At 46.4% G+C, this 22,065-nt stretch overlaps 1 protein-coding gene across 5 annotated transcripts in view; it reads left to right on the forward strand.

Annotated features, from left to right (window-relative positions):
* Positions 1-22,065, forward strand: part of ASTN1 (astrotactin 1) — a 299,391-nt gene that overhangs the window by 185,108 nt on the left and 92,218 nt on the right. For 3 of the 5 annotated variants that reach the window (XM_053909243.1, XM_053909246.1, XM_019425686.2), the window contains exon 9: positions 18,236-18,310. The exons of the other annotated variants lie outside the window; for them this stretch is intronic. In XM_053909243.1, the coding sequence (XP_053765218.1) occupies positions 18,236-18,310 (75 nt within the window). The remainder of the gene's footprint in view (positions 1-18,235; positions 18,311-22,065) is intronic. 5 annotated transcript variants of the gene reach the window in all.

Raw genomic sequence — 22,065 nt, forward strand, 5'->3', positions numbered from 1 at the left:
GATTAGGCAGGGGGAGATGCTCCCCTGTCAGGCAGTGACAACAGAGGCCCTGCCAGCCCTCCAGGAGCTGAGACAGCCCTTTAGAGATGTCCCAAATGGAGAGGCCAGGGGCCTGGACTTTTGGTCCCCACACGGGCCCGTCCCTAGATGTGAGCTGCCCTGAGACAGGGGCCTACGTAAGGCAAAGCAGCTCCCTCAGCTGAGGACAGGGCCCGGGGTGGGGGGGGGGGCCCAGGTGTGCTCCATCAGCAGCCACACTCCCAGTGCCTGGGTCCTGACGTGGGTATCCGGCTGGTGGCCCAGAACGTGCACAACAGCGGGCAGAGTGGGAAGAACGTGGACGTTCCCGTCCGCCTCTGACACAGGTGCCAAACTCGTGGGGAGTGTGACAGCTCTTATCTACGCTGTGCCTAAGGTGGCCTTGCACCAGGTTGGTGGGATCAGAGTGTGCAGAAAAGGGCCGAGTGGGGCGAGAGGGTCGTCAGGAGGCTTTGTGAGTTTTGCTCTGTGGTGTGTTGGTCTGGTCAGTCACAGCCTTCAAGGTTTAGAACAGGGCCATTCAGTGACAAGCTGGACAGCGCCCAGATGAGAGTGACTGGAGATCGGTCAGGTAAAGTTCCTGGAGGTGCTCAGTGCAGAAGGAGGAGAAGTGAAGGGAGCACATGGTAATAACTGTAGCAAGAAAGTGAGCCTTGCTCGGTTTTGCCCCAGAGAGCCAGGCCCAGGACTAATAGGTACAAATGAGAAGGAAGCAGATTTTAATTCAGATAAGAAAAGCGTTGAATGCTTAACACCGTTTCAAAATAGAACGTTCTGCTCGAGGAGGCAGCAAGCGTCCTGTCTTCTGAAATCTCTGCAGTTTGGGAGCTGAGGCTCGCAGTGGTTCAGTGGACACGTGGTGGTGGAGGTGGGTAAGGGATGTGGCCTCTCAGTACTGGGTTTTATGGTCTCCTAAAATCCAGTTTTTTTCCCAGAAGTCTGTGATCATCTCCACATCCCCAGTAAGGCTCCAGCCTGTCAGCTTTCAGCAATGATGGCAACCTCACTGCCGGGCAATGAGTCTCATTTCTGGATGGTTCTAATGGAGGTAAAGGCCTTCCATTTCCTTTTCCCCAGAGCGATGCTTACCATCCCCCATCACTTAAATTGGAGAGAGAGGAAATCAAAAGCCAAATGCTGCAGAATGGCACTTTCAAACACTCCGTTCTCCTTGCTGTCTGTGCTGAACAATTACCGAGCCTCGGCCTTTGTTCCTGGCCGCTGCACCAGCAGTGTGGAGGGAGAATAAAGGCCCCATCTTGGAGAATGCTAAAAGACCCCAGAAATCACAGAGCTTTCACGGTATCAATGAGGCACGGAGGACAGCCCCCGTCCGCTGTTGTGTCTTTCTCTATCTTGCCTCTGGCTGGGCCGTTACAATCACTGGACTTCCTCAAGTCTCCACTGGCAGTCAGAATGGATTACGCTCTGGCTGGAACATTCTACAGTGGCACAATCCGACAGGGGCAGGCCCAGCAGCTGTCATTTGTGTGAGTGGATCTCAGGCTGGTAGGAGATGCAGGAGGGATAGCCACGGGGATCTGAAACCTTTTGTTTAGTCCAGAGGCCCGAGGCTGCCCAACCACTGTGCCCAAGTCCAAGGTCAGAGCGAATACTTTCCAGGCTTTAAGTGCGCGTGTGAGAAAAGCTCGTGTGCGCAGCGCGGGGGCACTGAGATGCAAAATGTAGGAAACGTATCTTGCGTTGATGAGTGAGTTGCCTTCAGCAAAACCTGGCCTAGGCAAGGAAACATTCCCAAGCCCCAAATCAGAAAAAGTTTTGGGAAAGACGAAAAATCTGTGAATTTTAACCACGTCTGTGAACATTTTTCATGGGAAAGATAAGGGCCGTAAGTGCAGAATGAGTTAATGCTGCCAAACGGATTAAGAGGAATAAAAATGGTGTTTACAAATATACCAGGGAAAAGAAGCACTTGGGAAAAATAGGTCCATAAATAAGTAAAGGGGATTGAAATCTACTGCGAGTCTAACAAGACTGAGGCACCGAATTGCTTTTTTCCTATCTGTCTTTTACATGAAAAATAGCAAGAAAAAGCAGGGGGCTGTGATGATTTTCAGGGGGAGGCTGTGACTGTGAGGTGAGGGAGAGAGCCCAGGGAGGGTACCAGGGCCACCGTGGGGAGCTCTTCAGGGGCTTCCCGAGACCCACTGGGGGGCCCAGAGCCTCGGCCTGGCCCACGTCCTGCCTCCTGACCTGCCTCGCCTTGCGAAGGCTTCACCTTCCATGTCCTTGGCACATCAGCCACATCGGGCCACCTGCATTTATCCAGCAAAGCGCCTTCTCAGTCTCTCTCCTGTTCCTGGACTGCAGCCACCCCCACCCGGACATCATCAAACTTCACCTGTCCTGACATCACCACTGCTCCTTTTCCGCTTTACCACCCCGGAAGAGTCCAACCTTTCCTCTCTTCCAGTCTCCTTTCCAAATCCCACCTCCTCCTCCTCAACTCTAGCTTTTCCCGCTTGCCCTCAGCCTCGCCCTGCACTTTTCCAAACGTCCACTGCTCACCTCCCTTTCGTTATGTAAATATATGCATATGTGTAATTCTCCCTCTAGACCTTGAACTCCTTATGACCTAGGCCAGGTCTTTGTGTTCTGTGTTCTGGGCATCTTTCGCAGTGCCGGTCACAAAGCAATGCTATTGTTCTCTAGCCGGGCTGCAAATTAGAATCTCCTTGGGTGTACTGAAACATGTCCATGGCCACACCCCATATCAGACCTATTAAATCAGACATCTCTGGGGCAGTCGTGGGGTTGAAAGCTCCCAAGGTGATTCTGATGCCCAGTGAAGCTTAACGCCCTTAGTACAGGTTCTCGGAGTGTGATTCCCAGTCCAGCAGCATCAGCTTCTCCTAAGAACTTGCTAAAATGCACATTCTCCAGTTCATCCCAGACCTCCTGAATCAGAAACTCTGAGGTGGGGCCCAGCCATTCGAATTTCAGCAAGCTCTCCAGGGGATTCTGATGCCGCCGTGGCCGAGAACAGCTGTTGTACTAGATGCATTCAGCAGTCACTGAATGGGATTGGAGAAGTAGTCACCGTGATTCATCTGCCCTCAGTTCGCACGGCTGTGATTACTTCCTGGAATACATGCAGTTGATAAAGCCTTGGTTTTGGAACCTTGCTCTCTGCCTTCCTCCTGCTGCTTCCCCATAGAAGCCAATTAACCCACTGATTTACCTGGTTCCTTCATTAGACTATATAGGTCCTTGAGGAGGGGGCTATGTCTTACTTGACTCCACTTCCCCAATGATGAGTATGGTGTTTGACACATAGTAAGCCCTCAGTAGCTCTTTGCTGAATGAATGCACAAATGAAGAACCATACATGTTAATTGTCCTTCTAACTGATGTCTCAGGTCACCAGTATCTTCTGGTTCTTCTCGATTTTAGGTGATGGCCGGCAGAGCCACTGCTTGATGGCAGTATATTTTAAAAGCATCTCACGATTAGGCTGTCGAACTCAAGTTCTTCACAGCCTCCCTAGCCTCTCCTTGTCCCATTCCATCCTCCCAAATGGTCTACTCTTGGACTTCGTTTTTTCAGTATCCTCCCCTGTCTCTCTCCTGGCTCTATATGCATCCTGAGCTAGCCTAGACCTCACATGAGCCATTTATGAAAGTACATTCACAATCACCCCCAAATCCCTACCCTTTTTTCCCACTGCCCCACCTGCCTAGCTTGCTCCAAGCTTTATAATGGCTGTTTCTGTTTGTTTCTGTGCTGTTCTGGGGCTTCCTCGAGCTGGGGAGAATCCTGAAGAAACTTGCTGATGGGTAGTCCTTCTGGAATTCTAGCCAGGGACTCAGAGCCACGTCATAGTCTTCTTACTCATCTCTCGTCATGGGCCAGAACCCTCTTCCCCGTCCTCAATCATCCAGTCCTATCCTGGCTCTGATGCTCAGCCCATAACTTCAGATCTCACTTAGCAAAGTCAGAGCTCTGTGGCTCAGGGTCCTTGCCCTCCTTGTGTCTGCGTGCGGTTTCTCCTCATCTTTGCCCTTTTGGAAAGTGGCTGTGTCCTCAGTGCCACAGCTGAACTCTGCCTCGATTTGTCCTTTCGACTCAGCTCGCTTTCCGTAGAGTCTTGCCCCTCCGCCGACTCTCTCTTGCATCTACTATTACGCCTGGCCACCTTCTATCCCTTATTCAAATGTTAGGTGGTCCCTTGACCCTGTTATCTTTCCATATCATTTTTCTCATTTCCTTTTCTGCCTTAAGGGAAGTATCTATGTATTTTGTCTCTGCTCTTATTGTCAGTTGATGATGCTATTATAATTATTACCTTGAAACGTCAAACTCAGTCTGGCAATCACTCTCTCCCCCCCTCCCTCTTACACACACAGACACCACACACATAGACCTTGCTGTTTCTAATGTCACACATTTCTGCTGATCTGTAATCACCCAATTCATTCACTCATTCTTTCCCCATGGAATGACATTCGTGCCGTATGTTAGGCTCTGCCACTGGCCGCAGAAACCTTGGGGACTCCTGCCCTCAAGGCATGTGTACTCTGGTGGGGAAGGCACTAGGACAAACAATAAAACAAACATGTCCCAGAATACTTACAGGCCGTGAGAAGTAGAGTGAGGGAAACAGACGGCTCATCAAGGATGGCTAACGGGAGGGAAGGGCAGGGTCACTTGAAATCTGGAGCCTTGGAGGCTGAGAGATGAGAAGGTACCGGCCAGAGCAGTGGGGAGGGGCAGAGGCTCCAGGCCTCACTCGCCCTGGATGATCCTGGCCCATTCCAGAAACCTGACTGTAGAGTAACAAGCAGGGAGGTGGAGGCTACTGATGAAGTTGGCCAGCCAGAGCTAAGCAGGGGGCCAGGTCGTGCAGGAAGGCCTTGAGGGCCAGGACAGGAATTTAACAGAGGGGAGTGGCATGATGCAATTTGTATGTAAAATTCCTCTTAGTGCAGGGCTTAACCTTCCCCTTCTCAGACAGGCTGTCCTTGACCACACACACTCAAGACCGCATTCCTTCCTTCAGAGCTTTCTCCTCAACTGTGATTATATTTATTCATGAGTATAAACTCCATGAAGCAGAACCTCACCATCTTTGCTTTTGTTCACATCTGTATCCCCGGAACACAGAGCTTGGCCCATGCCAGCCAATGAATACATATTTGCTGAATAAGTAGGTGGACGAATGAATGAATGATCTTACCTCGCTTGTCTTCCGTATGGTTTTTTGGCCATGTAACCTCTCTGAGCCTCGGTGATCTTATCACTGAAGCAGGGATGAATGGGTCTAGTGAATGATTGATCAGGGGCCGGTGTTACCTCTATTCTGCTCCTGCGGTCTCTATTTTCGCTCCCACTCTCTATCTCTGTGCTCCCCTCTCTGGGCAAGGTCAGCCCTGCTTGTCTAGCTGCCTGCTGCACATCTTGCCCAAGCTCATGGTTGAAGCTCAGCCTTTTCAGTCTTGCCTTCTCACGTCTGCCTGGGGATGTGGACACTTGTGTGGGTTCGCCCTTGCAGCCAGTGCCGCTCAGTGCCCCCCGCCTTCTCTGGAAGCAGCAGGGTGGAGGTGATCCACTGAGGTCCTAGCAAGAGCCGGGACATCTGAGAACGCCACACCTGAGCCCTGGCTCTGCCATGTGTTAGCTGTGAGAGTTTGGCTAACGTTATTGAACCCTCCTAAGCCTTGCTTTCCCCATCTGTGAAATGGGTTTAATAGAATGCCTATGCATTTGTATGAGAATTACACGAAGTAGTAAGCAGCAAGCACTTGGTTCATTGACTACTAGTAAATGCACAATAAACAACGGCTTTTATTTGCTCTGCCATAAAAATTGACAAACCAAACACTATGGATTGTCTACTTGTCATTCTTCTCAGACCATGATTTGGAACAGGGACCCAGCCTTTGATCTGTGTGTCCCAGCACACCCCATTATGCCTGGCTCCTCAGAGGTGTGTAATAACTGCTCAAGGAATGACTCACTACATTAATGAAGTCCTTGATGGCAGGGAACGTGTATTAATCATTTCTGTGTCCCTTGACGGTGTTTAGCAAACTGTTTTTTACATGACACTTGGATAATTAATATGTTTCAAGTAAATAAATAAATGAATATGTGAAGGAGAAATTGAATTTATCGTGAAACAAATTAGTAGAACTGAAAGAAACTAGGAGATAGGAAAGGACGTTGGGGAAGGGGTAAAAGCTCCATACTAAATACAGGTCCTCGATGGATATTGTTGTGATTCTTCTCTGGTTCATTTACACTGTCAGTTTCTCTTGACGCAAAATCATAGGCAGATAGGAAGCTACCTTTTCACCTAGGCCTCCTCTGCCTCTTCTCTTCTCTTTTGTGTTAATGCTGTTGGCTCCCCCCTACCTTCTCACGGGAATTGAATGCAGGTATCTCTGGAGGAGGAGGGAACCCCAGGTTTGCACCCTCCTCTTTTACAGGGAGGTCACCCTCCACGGTGAATAGGTGCCGCACTGCTTCTCTCACACAGAGATGGATTTGGACGGATCCATTACCAAGCTCGGGTCCAATTCATCTGTGAGCCAAGATGGGTGTCCGGGGACACGCGGCCCAGGCTGTGCCCATGGACAGTGGTAAGCGAGACTAACAAGCTTTCAGGAGGATTGAACTTGAAACCACGGCTGCATTAGCCCAGGGTAAAAATCAACCAAGCCTTCGGATTCAGAGGCCAGGGAGAAATGGAGGGAGAGAGCTTCCATTTGGAAAGGACAACTGTACTTCAGTCATTGTACTGAAACGGTATTTATTCATTCATTTAATCTGCTTATAGCCCTGTAAGTAACAGGCAGCTATTATTACCACGATTTCACAGTAAAAGAAAGAGGGATGTGGAAAGGTTAAATATCTGGTCAGTTTCACAGGGCTGGCAGGGACCTCAAATCTAGGCCTTGGACTCACACCGTGGTCTGCCTGACTCGAGCCACCCTCAGAAACTGGACCGTGGGGTGACTTGTGTGAGTGATGGGAGACCCAGTGCTGATTTCCTCTCCAAGGGACCCTGCTTTCCACGGCCCCGTCCTGCACGTCGGCTTTCAGTGTCCAGAGCAGCTGCCAGGAGGTAAAGAGAGAAGGAGGAGGAGGAGGAGAGCCATTGTGAGCCCTGCCAGGCATCTGACTCCCCTTCCCCCAAAGCAATTTTTGCAGCTGGCTGTGGCCAAGCGTGAGGGTTTGTGAATGTGTGTGCATGTGGAGCATGGGCTCGTGTGTGTGTGTGTGTGTGTGTGTGCGTGTGTGTGTGTGTGTGTGTATTATGGGGGGGGGGGACATCTGTCCCTGTGAATGCATTTATGAATGCATGAAAATCTCAATGCTGCATACTCTTTTAATGGAAATGTTGATTCACTGAAGTCAAAATGACTTGACAGTTAAAAAACAAAACAAAACAAATGTACATCTCGTGTACTTGTAATGAGATTTGGGATATCTTAATTCATCAGGAAAAGGGACAGGAAAGAACTCAATATGCTTCATCTCTCATTATTATTCAGAAATTTAAAAGCAGGTTCCAGGGAATTCTTGGGCTAGGTTGCAATTTCTGTTTTTATGGCAGTTGTATTTTACAGAATGCCGGACTGATTCGTAAAGGTTGGCTGGGGTGTGAGCGGGCACATATCAGGTCAGAGATTCTCAACCTATTGTGTGCTTTCCAATCACCCACCTAACTTTTTAAAAATACTGACGCTTGGCTTCACCTTAGATATGTGAAATGAGAGCAACTAAAGTTTGACAACTATTATCCCATATGTGGGATGAATCTGATGTACCCCAAAGTGTGAGAGCCGTTCTACTAAGTGTCATTTCTAAAAGATGCAAGGAGAAAGGAAAGTCAGTAGTTGGGTCAATGAGAGAACATTTAAGAGGAAGACAGATTGGGGCGCCTGGGTGGATCAGTTGGTTAAGCATCTGACTTCGGCTCAGGTCATGATCCCGTGGTTCGTGGGTTCGAGCCCCACGTCAGGCTCTGTGCTGACAGCTCGCAGCCTGGAGCCTGCTTCGGATTCTCTGTGTCCCTCTCTCTCTGCCCCTCCCCTTCTTGCTCTCTCTGTCTCTCTCTCAAAAGTAAATAAAAAAAAAAGAGGAAGACAGATAAACAAGTGACTTTACCACTTGGTGTATGTCAGAATTGCCCCACACAAACACGGGAAAGAAAGCAGGGGATCCCTCCTGTGAGCTATAGATAGCACCTGCACCACCTGTCACTGCACCTGGAAGCCAGTGGTGGGCAGGCCAGACCAGCACCCAGTAGCATCCCTGCCTGCAGACGCAATGCTGTCTTTGTACGTTCTCTCCAGCATCCTTGTGCCTCTGATGGAGAGGAGGGGGAGCAAGGTGTGGGAGAAAGTGTGGGCGGTGCTGTCCGTGATAACACTCACCTGTGCCCCTTACTAGCTGTGTGGCCTTGAACAACTTACTTAACCCTGCTGAACCTTTGTTTACCTTTACAACATGGGGATAGTAACCGTAGGCTGGATAGCTCTCCGGGTGGCTGTGCCTGCCTGGCATGTGACAAATGTTCAACAAATGGCAGCTATTATTACGAGCTTTTTTCTGACCTATTCAAGATTTCTTCCTCTACTTTATACCAGCCTCGATCCCAGAACATACAGGGGAACTCCAAGTCTCTGTGCCAACTTTCTCCATCTGAGGGCAGATAGACTCTGCGTCTGCCTTCTGTGATGGCCCCTGAGTTATAGAGGCAGGCATGTATCTCTCTCTCCATAAGGCAGGTGTTCAGGGTCAAGGCAATGATGTCTCCTGCCTTACTTGGGGTCCATGCTTGTGTCCCCCTGAAATGCTTTGTGTTGACAAAAAGGTTAAGCGTGGATTCTAGAGTTGTGTATGTGTGTGTGTGTGTTTATATGTATGCATCGGTCAGTATTCTACAGAGAAACAGAACCTAGAAGCTGCAGACACAAATATAGAAAAAAAGATTTATTGTGAGGAACTGGCTCATGTGATTATGGAGGCTGACAAGTCCCAAGATCTGTAGTCAGCAAGCTGGAGACCCACGAGAGCCGATGGTATAATTTTTGTCCGAATCCGAAGTCCTGAGATCCAGGATAATTGATGATGTAGTTCCAGTTTGAAGGCCAGCAGGCTTAAAACCCAAGAAAAGGCAATGTTTCAGTTCGAGTCAAAAGGCAGGAGAAAACTAATGTCTCAGTTCAAAGTTGATCAGGCAAGAGGCGATCTCACTAACTCAAAGGAAGGTTTAGCTTTTTTGTTTTATTCAGGCCTTCAACTGATCAGATGAGGCCCACCCACACTAGGGAGGGCAACTTGCTTTACTCTGTCTACTGATTGTAATGTTGATCTCATCTGAAACACCTTCACAGAAACATCCAGAATAAGGATTAACCAAATATCTGAGCACCCTGCGGCCCAATCAAGGTGACACATAAAATTCACCATCATACTGTGCCTTTGTCTTTGCCTATTGCCCCTTTTTTTCAAGGCTGTATTCTTATCTTCTAAAATTGCGGGGGGTGGGGGGGCAGGAAGTCTCAACATTTTGTTCATTATTGCCATTTTCAAAATCATTTTATATCTAAAATTTCTTCAAGAAAAACCCTTTTCGACATTTAGAACCAGCATTCCCGATAATGTGTGAAATATAAAATCCAGCATTTATTTGGAACTTCCATATATCCAAGGTCATTATGAGTAATTGGCACATATTTTAGATCATTTAATCCTGTGCAGTTGGTCAGGTGGGTACTGTTAATGTCCCATTTTATAGACAAGAAAACTGAGCCACGGGGAGGCAGGAATTCTGCCGGCTTCCACTGTTTTACCTGTGGAAATTAATTTAATTTCTGTAAAGCACACACATGCACATACACACAAAGTATAGAATAAAACTGCAGAAACCCGATTCACGCGAATGATCAAAGATTATCAATGATCATTTTACATACTTTGTTTTATGGAATATGCTATATACCTCATGGTTTTCATTTTTCACGTAAAGAAATTGAGACCGTGGGGCACACGTGTTCACTTGAAGTCATAGTAGCAGAAGGGAGTTGGGATTTGTAACCTCCACCTAGGACTCCTTCCCTTCTGTCGCACTGCCTATAAGATGTCAGAGGGTTAGTTGCAATAGTAGCATTCTGGATGGAACACAAAGTGTTCGTGCCTAATTACTGGAAGAGGGGCCAAGCAAGAGGCAAGAGGCAGGTAGGTGGGTGGATGTGGAGGTACAAGCTTTTAATCTGATTGCCTCTGCTTTCTCAGTTACGTAGGAAGCAGATCATTAGCCGAGGGTAAGGATGGGGGAGGAGGGGTTGGAGGTTTTGAGGAGAAAGAAGAAGGTTTGAAATATGATCTAGAGAGTGGGAGAGTGAACAGACAAGGAAAATGTAGTGTGATGTAGGCAGTATTCAGAACCCACTTGAGGTCACTGGTGTGGGATTTAAAATGAGACCGATCATACCGGTTGCCAACTGCATTCATTTGCGCAGACGGGACTGGAGCCACAGGGTCGTTGAGCTGAACCAGAGTTGGAGTGTTTTAGACAAGTATGATAAAGCGGTGGAGGGGCGAGAGTAGGGGTTACATGTGATTCCAATAACGGGCCACAGAATTTAATCTAAGTGAAGAGGGGGAGAATACGTGAGGTTGGTGAGGGTCAATAAAATGGTGGTTGGATGAATGGATTTTAAGTCTCGGGAGCGTAGATAATTCTGGTGTTAGGAGGAATGATCTAGGAAGGTGGGAGGTGATGATCAAATATTGGGACTCCTGAAATTATGACCAAGGAAGGGTTGCAGACATTGGTAGTCTAGGCGTTACCATGGGAGTAGGGGTGGAGGACAGGCTCCTTTAGGAAGAAAAGTCAAGGTGCTGAGTGGCTTAAGAATTGGAAGCATCATCTTAGTGGCTACTGAAGTCACCAAAAATTATGGCGAAGTGTCAGAGAGGACAGTGAGCCAGACACTGAAATGTCGGGGAAAGATGGGGGCAGGATGGGATTGGGCATGACGGGAGCAAGTGCATGGAATGTTCTGGTGGCAGGATTTCATGACCTTAACCAAGGGCAGAGGGCTAGTCAGTGGTAGAGCCGGGTTTTAAACCTACGAATTTGGTATTTGTAAACCTACAAATATGGTATTCTGCTACATAAAAACTTCTAAATAACAGACATTAAATAATGAATAAAGTCGTATCAATATTTAATTTGTTTTTACATGAGATTTACATGCTTAAAGGTAACATGAGTTTGTAAAATATACCACGGTTATCACGGTGGTTTTTGTTTTGTTTTGTTTTGTGTTTTTGGAAATGTAACGTTAGAAAAAAATTAAGTAGAGCGTAATGTTAGAAATGCATTTTATTCATCACATGGTGGTGTTGGTTATAATGACCGTAGCTACTAGCCATTGAATTTGTTCCGTGTGGCAGGTGCTGTGCTAATATATACACCCTCATTTATATATGACTCCAGCTACTGTTTTCTCCACATTTTATAGATGAAGATACTGAGGCTGAGAGAAATTAAGTGCCTTGCCCGAGGCCGTGTGGCACAGTGGGACTGCGTCCTCCCAGACTCAGACCGGGTCTGGCCTCATTTGTCATGTCATCTGGCTCTTCACCGAGTGCCTGTTCTGTGATGGCGTGATGTTAGACAGTGAAGGGAGAGCAAAAATGATGGCAGGGCTCTTTGTATCTGATGAGGGCAAAGAGTAACCGAATACATAATACATTAATTAGATTTATAGGTTTTCTGAAGAAAAGTGCAGGGTGTTTTATATAATAAGGGGCATGACCTAGTCTTGGAGCACCAGGGAAGATCTATTTGGGGAAGTAATTATTTTTTAATTAATTAATTTATTTCTAGGGGTGCAGAGAGAGAGAGAGAGAGAGAGAGAGAGAGAATCCCAAGCAGGCTCTGCGCTGTCAGCTCAGAGCCCGACTTGGGGCTCGATCCCATGAACCTGTGAGTTCTTGACCTGATCCTAAATCAAGAGTAGGACGCTCGACTGACTGAGCCACTCAGGCGCCCCCTGGGAAGTAATTTTTAAGCCAGACTTAAAAGAATAGTATAAGTTACCCACAGAAATGAGAGGGGGAGAAATTCCAGGTAAAGAAAGAAATCTGCAAGGGCCCCCAGGCCCTAAAGCATCCTATGGATACATCAAGCATCATTATCCTTATTATTTAACTTGTGACAAAGCCATGGGTTTAGCAAATAATTGAGACATCAGTCGTTCCAGTACTTACTTCTTCCAGAACTGGTACTGATTGTGAAGACAGTGGCACATAATAATCTCCCCTTCTTATCATTAGGATAAATTGAGGCATGGAATGTTTCAGCCAACGGCATAGCTGGAAAAGTCATTTTTACCATTTTTCTCTTCACCTTTTCTCCTGTATATCTTGCAAACTACCTTCTTTCCAGAAGCATTTTTTAATGAACCTCTGTTCTTTCTTTGTTTCACCGTTCCCTGCTTGCAAATGCATTTACCTAGCCAGGGAAAGGAACGTTTGCTCAAAAGCCTGTCATATTACATATGGGTATGATCTTCTAAACCAGAGCCCCGTAGTGTAGCTCTAGCTGGGCTGGAATTTCAGAGACTATGCTTCCACCCTAAACTTAGCTGAATGTGGGCCAGAGGCAAGCTTAAAAGGATGTGCTTTTATGTAACTATGGACACATAATTTTCATTTGTAAAATACTCTCTTTAGTGACAGGTGGAGGAAAATATAAGTTCAAAAGAAGCTCCATGATATGCCTTATTTATCAATGCCTACAGCTGAAGCATCCTCTCTCCACACTGAACTGTGTACACACACACACACACACACACACACACCCCACATACACGCATATGTACATACATACATGTATGTATTCTCTCTGCTTTCTCTATCCCCTCTGCTTATTTCCTTCCTTCCTTCCTTCCTTCCTTCCTTCCTTCCTTCCTTCCTCCCTCCCTCCCTCCCTCCTATCTATCTATCTATCTATCTATCTATCTATCTATCTCTATTCCCCCTCTCCCTCCCAGGCAATGAGTTTTGAGCTCTCCACAAGGAAGCCCATTACCAGACATGCCGACCAAAAGCTTTCAAGCTCCATTTCTAGGTGCCACTGTTAAGTGGAAGGCTGCACATGATCGAAAAGCAGAATTTGAAATCGTTTGCAACAGAAATGGTCTCTTTCTGCACTGGGAGTGCTAGTGTGAGGGCTCATCCAGTGGAGCAGACCATGCAGAGTGTTCACTGACTCACTTAGGTCTAGGTGGTGTCATGGAAGAAATGCCCACCCAGTCAAGTTAAGACAAGGCCACAGCCAACTTCTGGCCCAACCCAACACCAGGACCAAAGGGAGAACCCCATGAGTACTGATGTGTCTTGGAGAAGAAGAGGAAGGGGTGAGGAGAGTAGCTGAAAGTTTGGGAGTTGCCCGGGTTTAGGAAAGGTTCTGCATAAACTGGGTATTGTGTGAGCCAGGGAGAGAGGAAGAGGCAAATAAAAGATTGCGAATAGTTCTAGCATACCAGTTTGCATTACTGTGGGACTTGTCTGCGGCACAGACTGTGTTTCTGCTTGAGGCAATGGTTCCGGATGGTTCCCCTGCTGGCCTGTGACCCTGAATCTAGGCCGTCTATGGCTGCCACACAGGAGGACAGTCTTCAGGGTCTTGATTTGTCAGAATGAAGAAATTAACAAATCAAATTTCCTGACTTCTGATTCTGCTAATTTTCCCAAACTAACAAGAGGGGACTGGGTTATCCAATGCAGGACAGAGAATGTTGGAGCCCACACCTCTGAGTTGAAGTCAAGAGAGTAAAGCTTCTTTCCAACTGCAGGTTTCCACCTTCTGCCCCACATCCATCCTGATGCTGTCCATGGGCAACTCCCCAGCCCTGTGCTCTTTCCACAAAACTCGTATTGGCTCAGTCTGCTCAGTAATACCACCCACTTCTGAGGGAGGCAGCACTCTTGCCCCACAAGCAGGTAGAAGCTGGGGTGGAAATGTGTTTGACATTCACCCTCCTCCCAGCTCCAGCCCTGAAAACCCAACAGGGGTTGCCTCTGCTTAGATGCCTCTCCTTCCCTGGCCCCAGAGATTGGTCTGCTTTGCTCACGTGATTCGGGACCTGTCAAGCAGTTCCTCCATGGATTATATTTTCCTAATGAGGAGGGGAGACATCTCCTCTATGGCCTGACCCTGGAAAGACAGGAGTGGCAGCTGCTGGAGACCAAGTCTCCAGCATGGGTGTTGGCCTTTTGAGAGAATAAAGCCTGAAAGGTGAAAAACCAAACAAAGAGAGGAGAGGGACAATTTGAGGGCCTTGGGGCCCGGTTTCCAGGCACCCCCCTCCAACGGCAACTTCCATTTAAACCTGGATAGGAGAGTCTCCGTGATGGGCCTCTTTCTGGTGAGGCCAGTTCCATTGTCTTACTTGGACTTGTACCCAGACAGCCCTGACACAGAGGCCTTCCCTCTTTCAGTTGGTCAGGGATGACTCGGCCCCAAAGCGGTTTTGGGGCTTTCAGGTCCAGCTCTGAAAGCTGGTGTTACCCCCTGCCTTTTCCTGTATGCCGCCCCCACCCCCGCCATAGCCTCTCTGCTCATGGGCACCAAGCTCCCCGCTGCTGTCATCCCATGCCCTGCCAACCCCCAGCCTTCCCAGCGGCCGGGAGGACTGCTGGACCACTGCAGTACCACTTAGCTGGTCTCCTGTAACTCCGTCCCTCCTCCCGTTTACTCCACTCTCTTCTGTCTGGCCAGACGTGTTTCTTCAGAAAGACCGTAGATTCCTTTGAGGGCAAGAATCTCTCCCAACTCCTGTTGCCTAGTATCACAGTTCACACCCAATAGGCCCTCCATAAATATCTGCTAAATAAATCAAATAGGCAATCCCACCTCTCTGATTTCTCTCGCTGTTTCACACATGCTCTTCCCCCTCTCCCTATACTTAATGTCAACACGGTATAGTCACGGTCCTGTGAAGTGACCGCTGGGTGGGAGGTGGGGGTGGGGCCTTGGTGTTCCCATATTCATCATTGCCTCCTCTCCAGGCTGCACGCATACATGTACAACCCGAGTTCAAGCCTGGTATTGCCACGGCATTCGCACCCTAGGGCAAGACACTCGTTCCTGTATAGAAATTTGAGAACCTTCTTATTAGAATATTTGTATTTGATTCGGGTAACTGCTAAATTTAACTAATTTAGCCAATGCTTGTAGGACACTCACTAAATGCCAGAACACTGTTCTGAACCCTTTAGCTATATTAAATAGTTCTGCCTCGTAACAACCTCGCCAAGTGGATATAATTGTTACCATCCGCCTTACTTTATAGGTGAGGAAATGGGGACACAGAATGATTAAAGGACTTGCTCAAGATCGCACAGTGATTCGTGGCTAAGCTGGAATGTGAAGTAGGCAGACTGGCTCCAGAACCCACATCCTAATTGATGTACCCTGCTGCCTCTCATTGTGATCTGGGCAAGCTCTACCCTGCACATCTGCGCCCTTGGATTCTGAGTTGTCTTTCTCGATCTCCAGGCCCCTCGAGAGCAGGAAGGCTCTTTGACCTGACCTACCTAGCAACATGCTGATGTGTGCTTAATCAGTGGGCTCATTGATTTATTACCTATGGCTTGAATACAGGTTTATTTATGTTCTTCTACGCAGTTAATTGTTCACATTGTAATCAATGCCAGTCCTAAAATTTGGCTCCTCAACATATATTTTCAAACAACCTAGGACCCATGCCAAGAATTAACTCTAATTACACATCGTACCAGTTTCGAGCACTAGAGATGACTAGAAGGCAAAATGTGTGTTATTTAAAATTATTAAACTGATAGTAAATAAAATGCTATTTTGCCCAACAGAGAGATAAAGTTACGTCTCTCTCTCTCTCTCTCTCTCTCTCTCTCTCTCTCTTTGTATTTCCCCTTTCTAGGTGTCAAGGATCACATGGGACTTTTTCCCCTCATGAATTCTAGACTGTTTCTTCAATTAATGCATAATTTTTAGCAACTCATAAGCCACCACTCGCTGTTCAGCAAAAAAGAATCATATTCAAACCCCTCTCTGTGGGTTCACCTCCAATGAACAGAACAAACATGAAAGACACATGGGGGAGAGCTGTTGATTTGATGCAGGGGTTATTCATAATACAATGTGGGGTCCTTTTTGGAGCCAACTCTAGTTGCTTCAGGGTATTTCTAAATTGAATTCCAAGAACAAAGTGTTTATAAATAGTAAGCATAAAAAAGAATGCATTCATCCCAGCCACTTCGGTTTATAGTCCCAGGAGCTCCCCTTGCAAATACTGACTCCTTTGGCTAGTTAATTGGCTAACTAGTTGAGTTACGTTGGTGGTGTTCAACCCTGTCAGACCCAACACTCTGTTTTATGACAAATATTTTTAACCCCTTTACATGAAATAGAACAAATATTTTAACCCCTTACATGAAATTCACAAGTAGTAAAATCTATATACGCAAGATTTCAAAAATAAATGTAATGCCTTAACAGTGTTTAAAAGAGAAATAAAAAGGCAATAATTTATAATGATAGAGTAGCTTCTAATGTGTAAATGCTGTGGTACTATTGCAACAGGAGAATTTAATAAAGTTGACAGACACTTGCCCCGAATGTAGATTCACCATAATGTAATAAGTAAAGTAACATATGATGTACGATATGTCCAAGAGCAGTACCCACTGATCCAGATGTGCTGTATTGGTGATTCAAAGATCGTGAGCAGCATTGCAGACAATGATATGATTTTCCAAACTTATGAACACCTCTTGGTAAAATTTCTAAGTAACAACGTATAATCTTCCCTCGATTTACATGATAGTTATGCACCCAGAAAATTTGTCATAGGTTAAAGCAGTACAAGCTGCTCTGTGCTTATGTGTAAATGGAGTTAGCATCTTGGCTCAGGTCACGACAGGCAAGTTTTAACCTATGTAAATGTGTAGTGAGACATTCTGTAGTTTGTAGGACATACGGAAATGCTTTGTTGCACAGAGCTATCTTGAGCGCTGTCCGATTCTAGCCTTTCTAGCCCTGCCCTCTAAATGCCAGCAGTGTCCTCCAATCGTTGTGTCCAATGGTTATGTGGGAGAGCAACCATAAATGTCCCCAAATGCACTCTCTTGGGTGATGGCACCCACACTGACAACCACTGGGTTGGTTCCTAGCATTAGATTTAGCCCCAAATCATAATTATGTCAATTTATTCTGCTGACTTTTTCTAGTCTCCAGTAAAATCCTCAATCATTGGGTTCCGTGGGAACAAGGGCTCAGTTCATCCAGAGTGTACAATATTTAGTACCCAGCACAATCGCGGGCTTTCCTAAGTCTGCCTCAAATGAGTAAATACTTTTTGGATTAGACATTTGGGTTAGTCAAAAGATATATGTACTATTTAAATAAAATAGTTTTGTTACTTTCAATTATAAGTGACAGAACCTAGAAGCTCATAAGGGAGACTTGTAGTTAAGAATCATTTAAAAAATACCATTTCAATTGTTTCTGTTTGGAGGAATGGCATTAAAATGTTTGAAAACATCTGGAACCTGTTAACCTTCTTGTCATTTTGAGGAGGGAAGGGGAACATGTCGAGGACCCTGTATGAGCTGTGCCTTTGGCCTACGAGGTCTGCTTAATCTTCATAGTGGTCTGGAGGCAGCTATTACAGACTCTATTTTTACCAAAGAGGAAATTAGACTCAACAAGGCAACTAACTTGCCCACAGTAAGCCAACAGCAGAACAGAGTTTGAACTCAGAACTGTCTGACTCCAGAGGCTTCGTCTTTCCCAAGAAGTCATGCTGACCCTCTTTTTTTAAGTGAGGCAAAGCTAAGTGTCAGTTAAATCTACATCAGAAGGACCGTGAATTACAGCTACGTGAGGTCCACCTTAATATAAGTTTATTGTTTCTGTAGTTGTGGTTGTCATGTCTGTTACATTCCACTTTCCTAGTGGTTCGGTGATTTTTATGTTGATCCTGTTCTTGGTCTGGCTCCAGCATTCAGGGTCTTACGTGAGCTCCCGTCAGTGGGATCCTTGAGGGCAGGGATGAGGCCTCCGTGTCTTTGGGTCTCCAGTACCCAGCATGGTGCCTGGCACGAAGTAGATGTTCAGAGAGTGTTTGTGGAGTTGACTTTAATTGAATGATGTTTCTCCTTTTAGGCCTTGGCCTTACACAATATTTCAGCGGGGCTTTGACCTGGTTTTGGGAGAACAGCCTTCTGATAAAATATTCAGGTAAGTGGCTGTCTAGGGACTCGCTTATGTATGTCTACAAGCCCCATGTCTCACTTGGCACTGAACTTTCTTCCCTAGAGATAAAGTAGAAAATGGGAAGCACATCTAGCTGTTCTGCCCCTCTCATTACAAAAGTGCTGGCCCCGGACTCACGCCCAGTGACAGCATGGAGCACTCTTGAGGGCAGACAGCCCTTGTTTGGGTCCTGGCTTCCTTGCTCGCCTGCTCTGTGAGCCCCAGTAATTTACTTAAACTCTTGGAGCCTCCAGTTTCTGTGTTTGCTAAATGGGGCCGCGTTATTTGCCTGGTTGTATTGTGGTGAGGAATGTATGAGATAATGCAGGGAAAGCCCTTGGCACAGAAACTGGCACAGAGCAGGCAATTAATGTCAGTTTCTGCCTCTCCCTTTTGCATCTAATTTGCACCTTTTTCATCAAGTCTTATTCAGAATCTGTCCTGCCCCTGCCTCCTCCTTTTCTCAGCTCTACTTCATTATTATTTTTCTTTTATCTACCACCCTCCTAATCAAATTGGATATTTCTAGTCCCTCCCAAATTTCTACCTACATACCTGGGAATAGCACATGCTAGAAAAGTCAACCAGCAGAGGAAGAATTTGGGTGCCGCCGTGAACCATTGGATGTTCATGAAGTTTAATTCACGCGAGGCTTTAGCTGGAACACAACTTTATTTCCAAACTAAGATCTTAGCATGCGTTTATTTTGTCAGCGTGTCCTTCATTTAATGAGTATTTGCTGACTACCGGCAGAGTACCTGAGATTGCTTGTGGCCAGGCAGTATGGATGTGAATACATGTCCCTCTACGTGCATGCCCTCTGATGGAGGAAGTAAATAGTCCTGCCAAGGATGCATTAAGTTAGTGCAGGGCTCTACTGGAGAAAAGGCGAGCCGTGTGGGGCAAATGGAAAGCTTGTTTCCTTTTTCTTGCACTTGTACAGAGTGCTGAGTCTCCATATTCTCCGCTTCCTTTCCGGTCCCTTCCCTGGACCCTTCCTGTCAGCCTGGCCTGGCCTAGGTGTTAATTTTGCTCCTGCATTTGCCCCCTAGAGCCGACTCCTCTACCCCAGCTTCTCTGGTTCCTCCTCTGTGTTGGCCCCAGATGGCCTGGGTTTGGCCCCTGCAGTGTTCTCTTAAGGCATGCTCTTAGCAAGAGCGCATATTTATAGAGCTGCTTCTTCACAGGGCCTCCCCTTGCCTTTTTCCCTCCTGAATGTCTCTCTCAGGGGAGGCTGGGTCACATTAATGGCATTGGCCGCAGGCTGCTTTTGAGGATTCGTGCTGCACAAGATGTCAGCTATATTCCTTAGACTATGACTTGGGCATTTAAACTTTCCAACAAGGATTTATCGTTTGGCTGACTTTTTTTTCTCTCTCTTTTTCTACCACTGGTCTGCTAAGACCTTCCAAGGGTGATAAAGCTAAGGCAGATGGAGAGCCTGGTGGAGTTCAGCGGATTGATGTGCATAAGTTTCCTCTCCCCTAAAAGTCAGAAACCAACACTTTGAAAAACCGGGGCCTTAATGAAATTGCTATTAGAGCAGAACCTGTACAAAAACTGTGCTTCCATCCCCACAAGTATTTATTCTTTTCAGATATGTTAGCTGCCAACTGCGTGTGATACCCACGCACTGCAGAGGGGTCAGCTGAATGGTTTGACCCTTGCAGTTATTTCAGGAGCCAGTGGGGTAATTGTTCATGTTGGCCCTAACATGACAATAACTTGCCTGTCTGGTAAAAGCAATGGGTCATGATTTACCTATTTTAGGTATTAAGAACTTTCATCAAAACCACCCTGGGATCGGAGTAAACCACCCGCCAATGGCTACTGTGGAAAATTCTATGACCTGGTCAGTGACTGTAATCTCTTCAAGAAGCTAAGGACTGTTTGCTTGCCATTCTGTTCACCCATGATTTAGTATCCCAATGAATTCCAAGCCACTGCACATTTCTGACATTTGAATCGTTCCACATTTGAATGCCAATGTACAAGGCTGTTTTATAAGTTGCCCTTCTCCTATGAAAACTTCCATTCTTTTTTCTTTTTTTTTTAGTAGAGAGAGAGCAGGAGGGGCACAGAGAGAAGGAGAGAGAGAGAATTCCAAGCAGGCTCTGCACTGTCAGAGCAGAGCTCATTGTGGGGCCCGAGCTCACGAACCGTGAGATCATGACCAGAGCCGAAACCAAGAGTCAGACACTTAAGCGACTGAGCCCCCCAGGCTCCCCGGAACCTTCTGTTCTTAGTCAAATCTATTCCCTACCTGATCCACCGTCCCCGGCAACTTGAACACTTCCCGCTCTACACTTCTGCTCATCCTCTTTCCTCTAGCAAGAATATATATTCTTCTTCTAATATAAACATTATCCGTTTTCATGGTCTGGGTCAAATCTTAGTTAAGCCCACTATCTACTGAGCACCTACCACTGCAAGGCACCAGTTTAGATGCTGTAGATATGACCAAACAAATATGATTGACATAGCCCATGGCTTCAAGAAATTTACAATGTCATCCAAGAATTGTTCTCCAACCCCGATCTTCCAGGAGAATCCCAGCATGCTTCAAAAATGGCCAGTGATCTTCCCCGGCACAAACCCATTAATTGAAAAGTTCAGAGGCATGGGATCAGGCCACGAGTTTTTTAAAATCACCATGGTTCTTCTGATCTCTACCCAGGATTGAGAAACATTGCTCTCAAGCTTCTCCAAATCCACAAAGACTTTCCCCACCTCCAAACATCTATAACATACTGACTGTAATATTTATTTGTCAATTATTTCATCTCATGTTTCTTTTTAGTTGCCTGTTTATTCCAATGAAATGATTGTCTTCTTGAGGGAAGGGGTAATACCCTACATGGCTTTAAATATTTACTATCTAATATATGATTTTGAACACAGTAAATCTCCAATAAAGACCTTGTTACCCAACCTAACCTTGGTAATCTGCCATCCCAAAGAATCTGGGAAGGGCCCAAGCTAGACTCAAAGGGTCCAAGGAAGCTGAACCGAGTCTCCTCTGCAAACCCAGAGACATTCTTTCCATTATGGTGAGGATCATGCCATTTCACTAGACCCTCTGGTGGCAGGGATTGGCGCAGACCAGATTTCTCTCTCAGACACCCTCCTTCCAAATGTGTACCTGTGTCCCTGGGAACAACATCTCATCCCGGAATGGCCGGACCTGGGGAAGAGTGAAGATGCCAAGAGCTAACCGTCAGTTTCCCCACATTCTGTTTCATGCCAAGCCACAGTGAAAGTACAGGCTTATTATGCCCAGTGCTCTCTGGCAAGGGTTCGCTTCTGAACAGAAGTTTCAAGTGCTAGTTCAACAGTGTCGTGTGCAGGACTCAGCCTACAGCTGAGCCATCAACTGTGGTGGTCACCACCAGCTGTCGCAAGAGAAGGCCCAACTTGGGAAAGCATTCCAGATGCTCTCCCAATTTCTCTTTGGTGGCTTTCTGAAGTCATTCCTGCCAAATCTACATGAATGAGGGACAGATGAGATTTCAGGACACAGCTTTTTCTCTGACAGTTTGTTCTATATTTGGTTTTTGGAGTTACTCAGTAAATTTTGCAGAGAAAAGAAAACTTTAGAATTTCATAGGCATGAGCCAGTATGGGCTGGAAAGCTGCTGTGAGCCATACTTGAGTATCAGACCAACCCCTGTCTTTCCCACTTATGGAGAGGTGACCTTGGGGAGGTTGCTAAACTCCTTAAAATGTTAGTTGACAAATTA

The sequence above is a fragment of the Panthera pardus genome, unplaced genomic scaffold, assembly GCF_024362965.1.
Source record: "Panthera pardus isolate Hobbes unplaced genomic scaffold, ASM2436296v1 HiC_scaffold_21, whole genome shotgun sequence".
In the NCBI taxonomy this organism is placed as follows: Eukaryota; Metazoa; Chordata; class Mammalia; order Carnivora; family Felidae; genus Panthera; species Panthera pardus.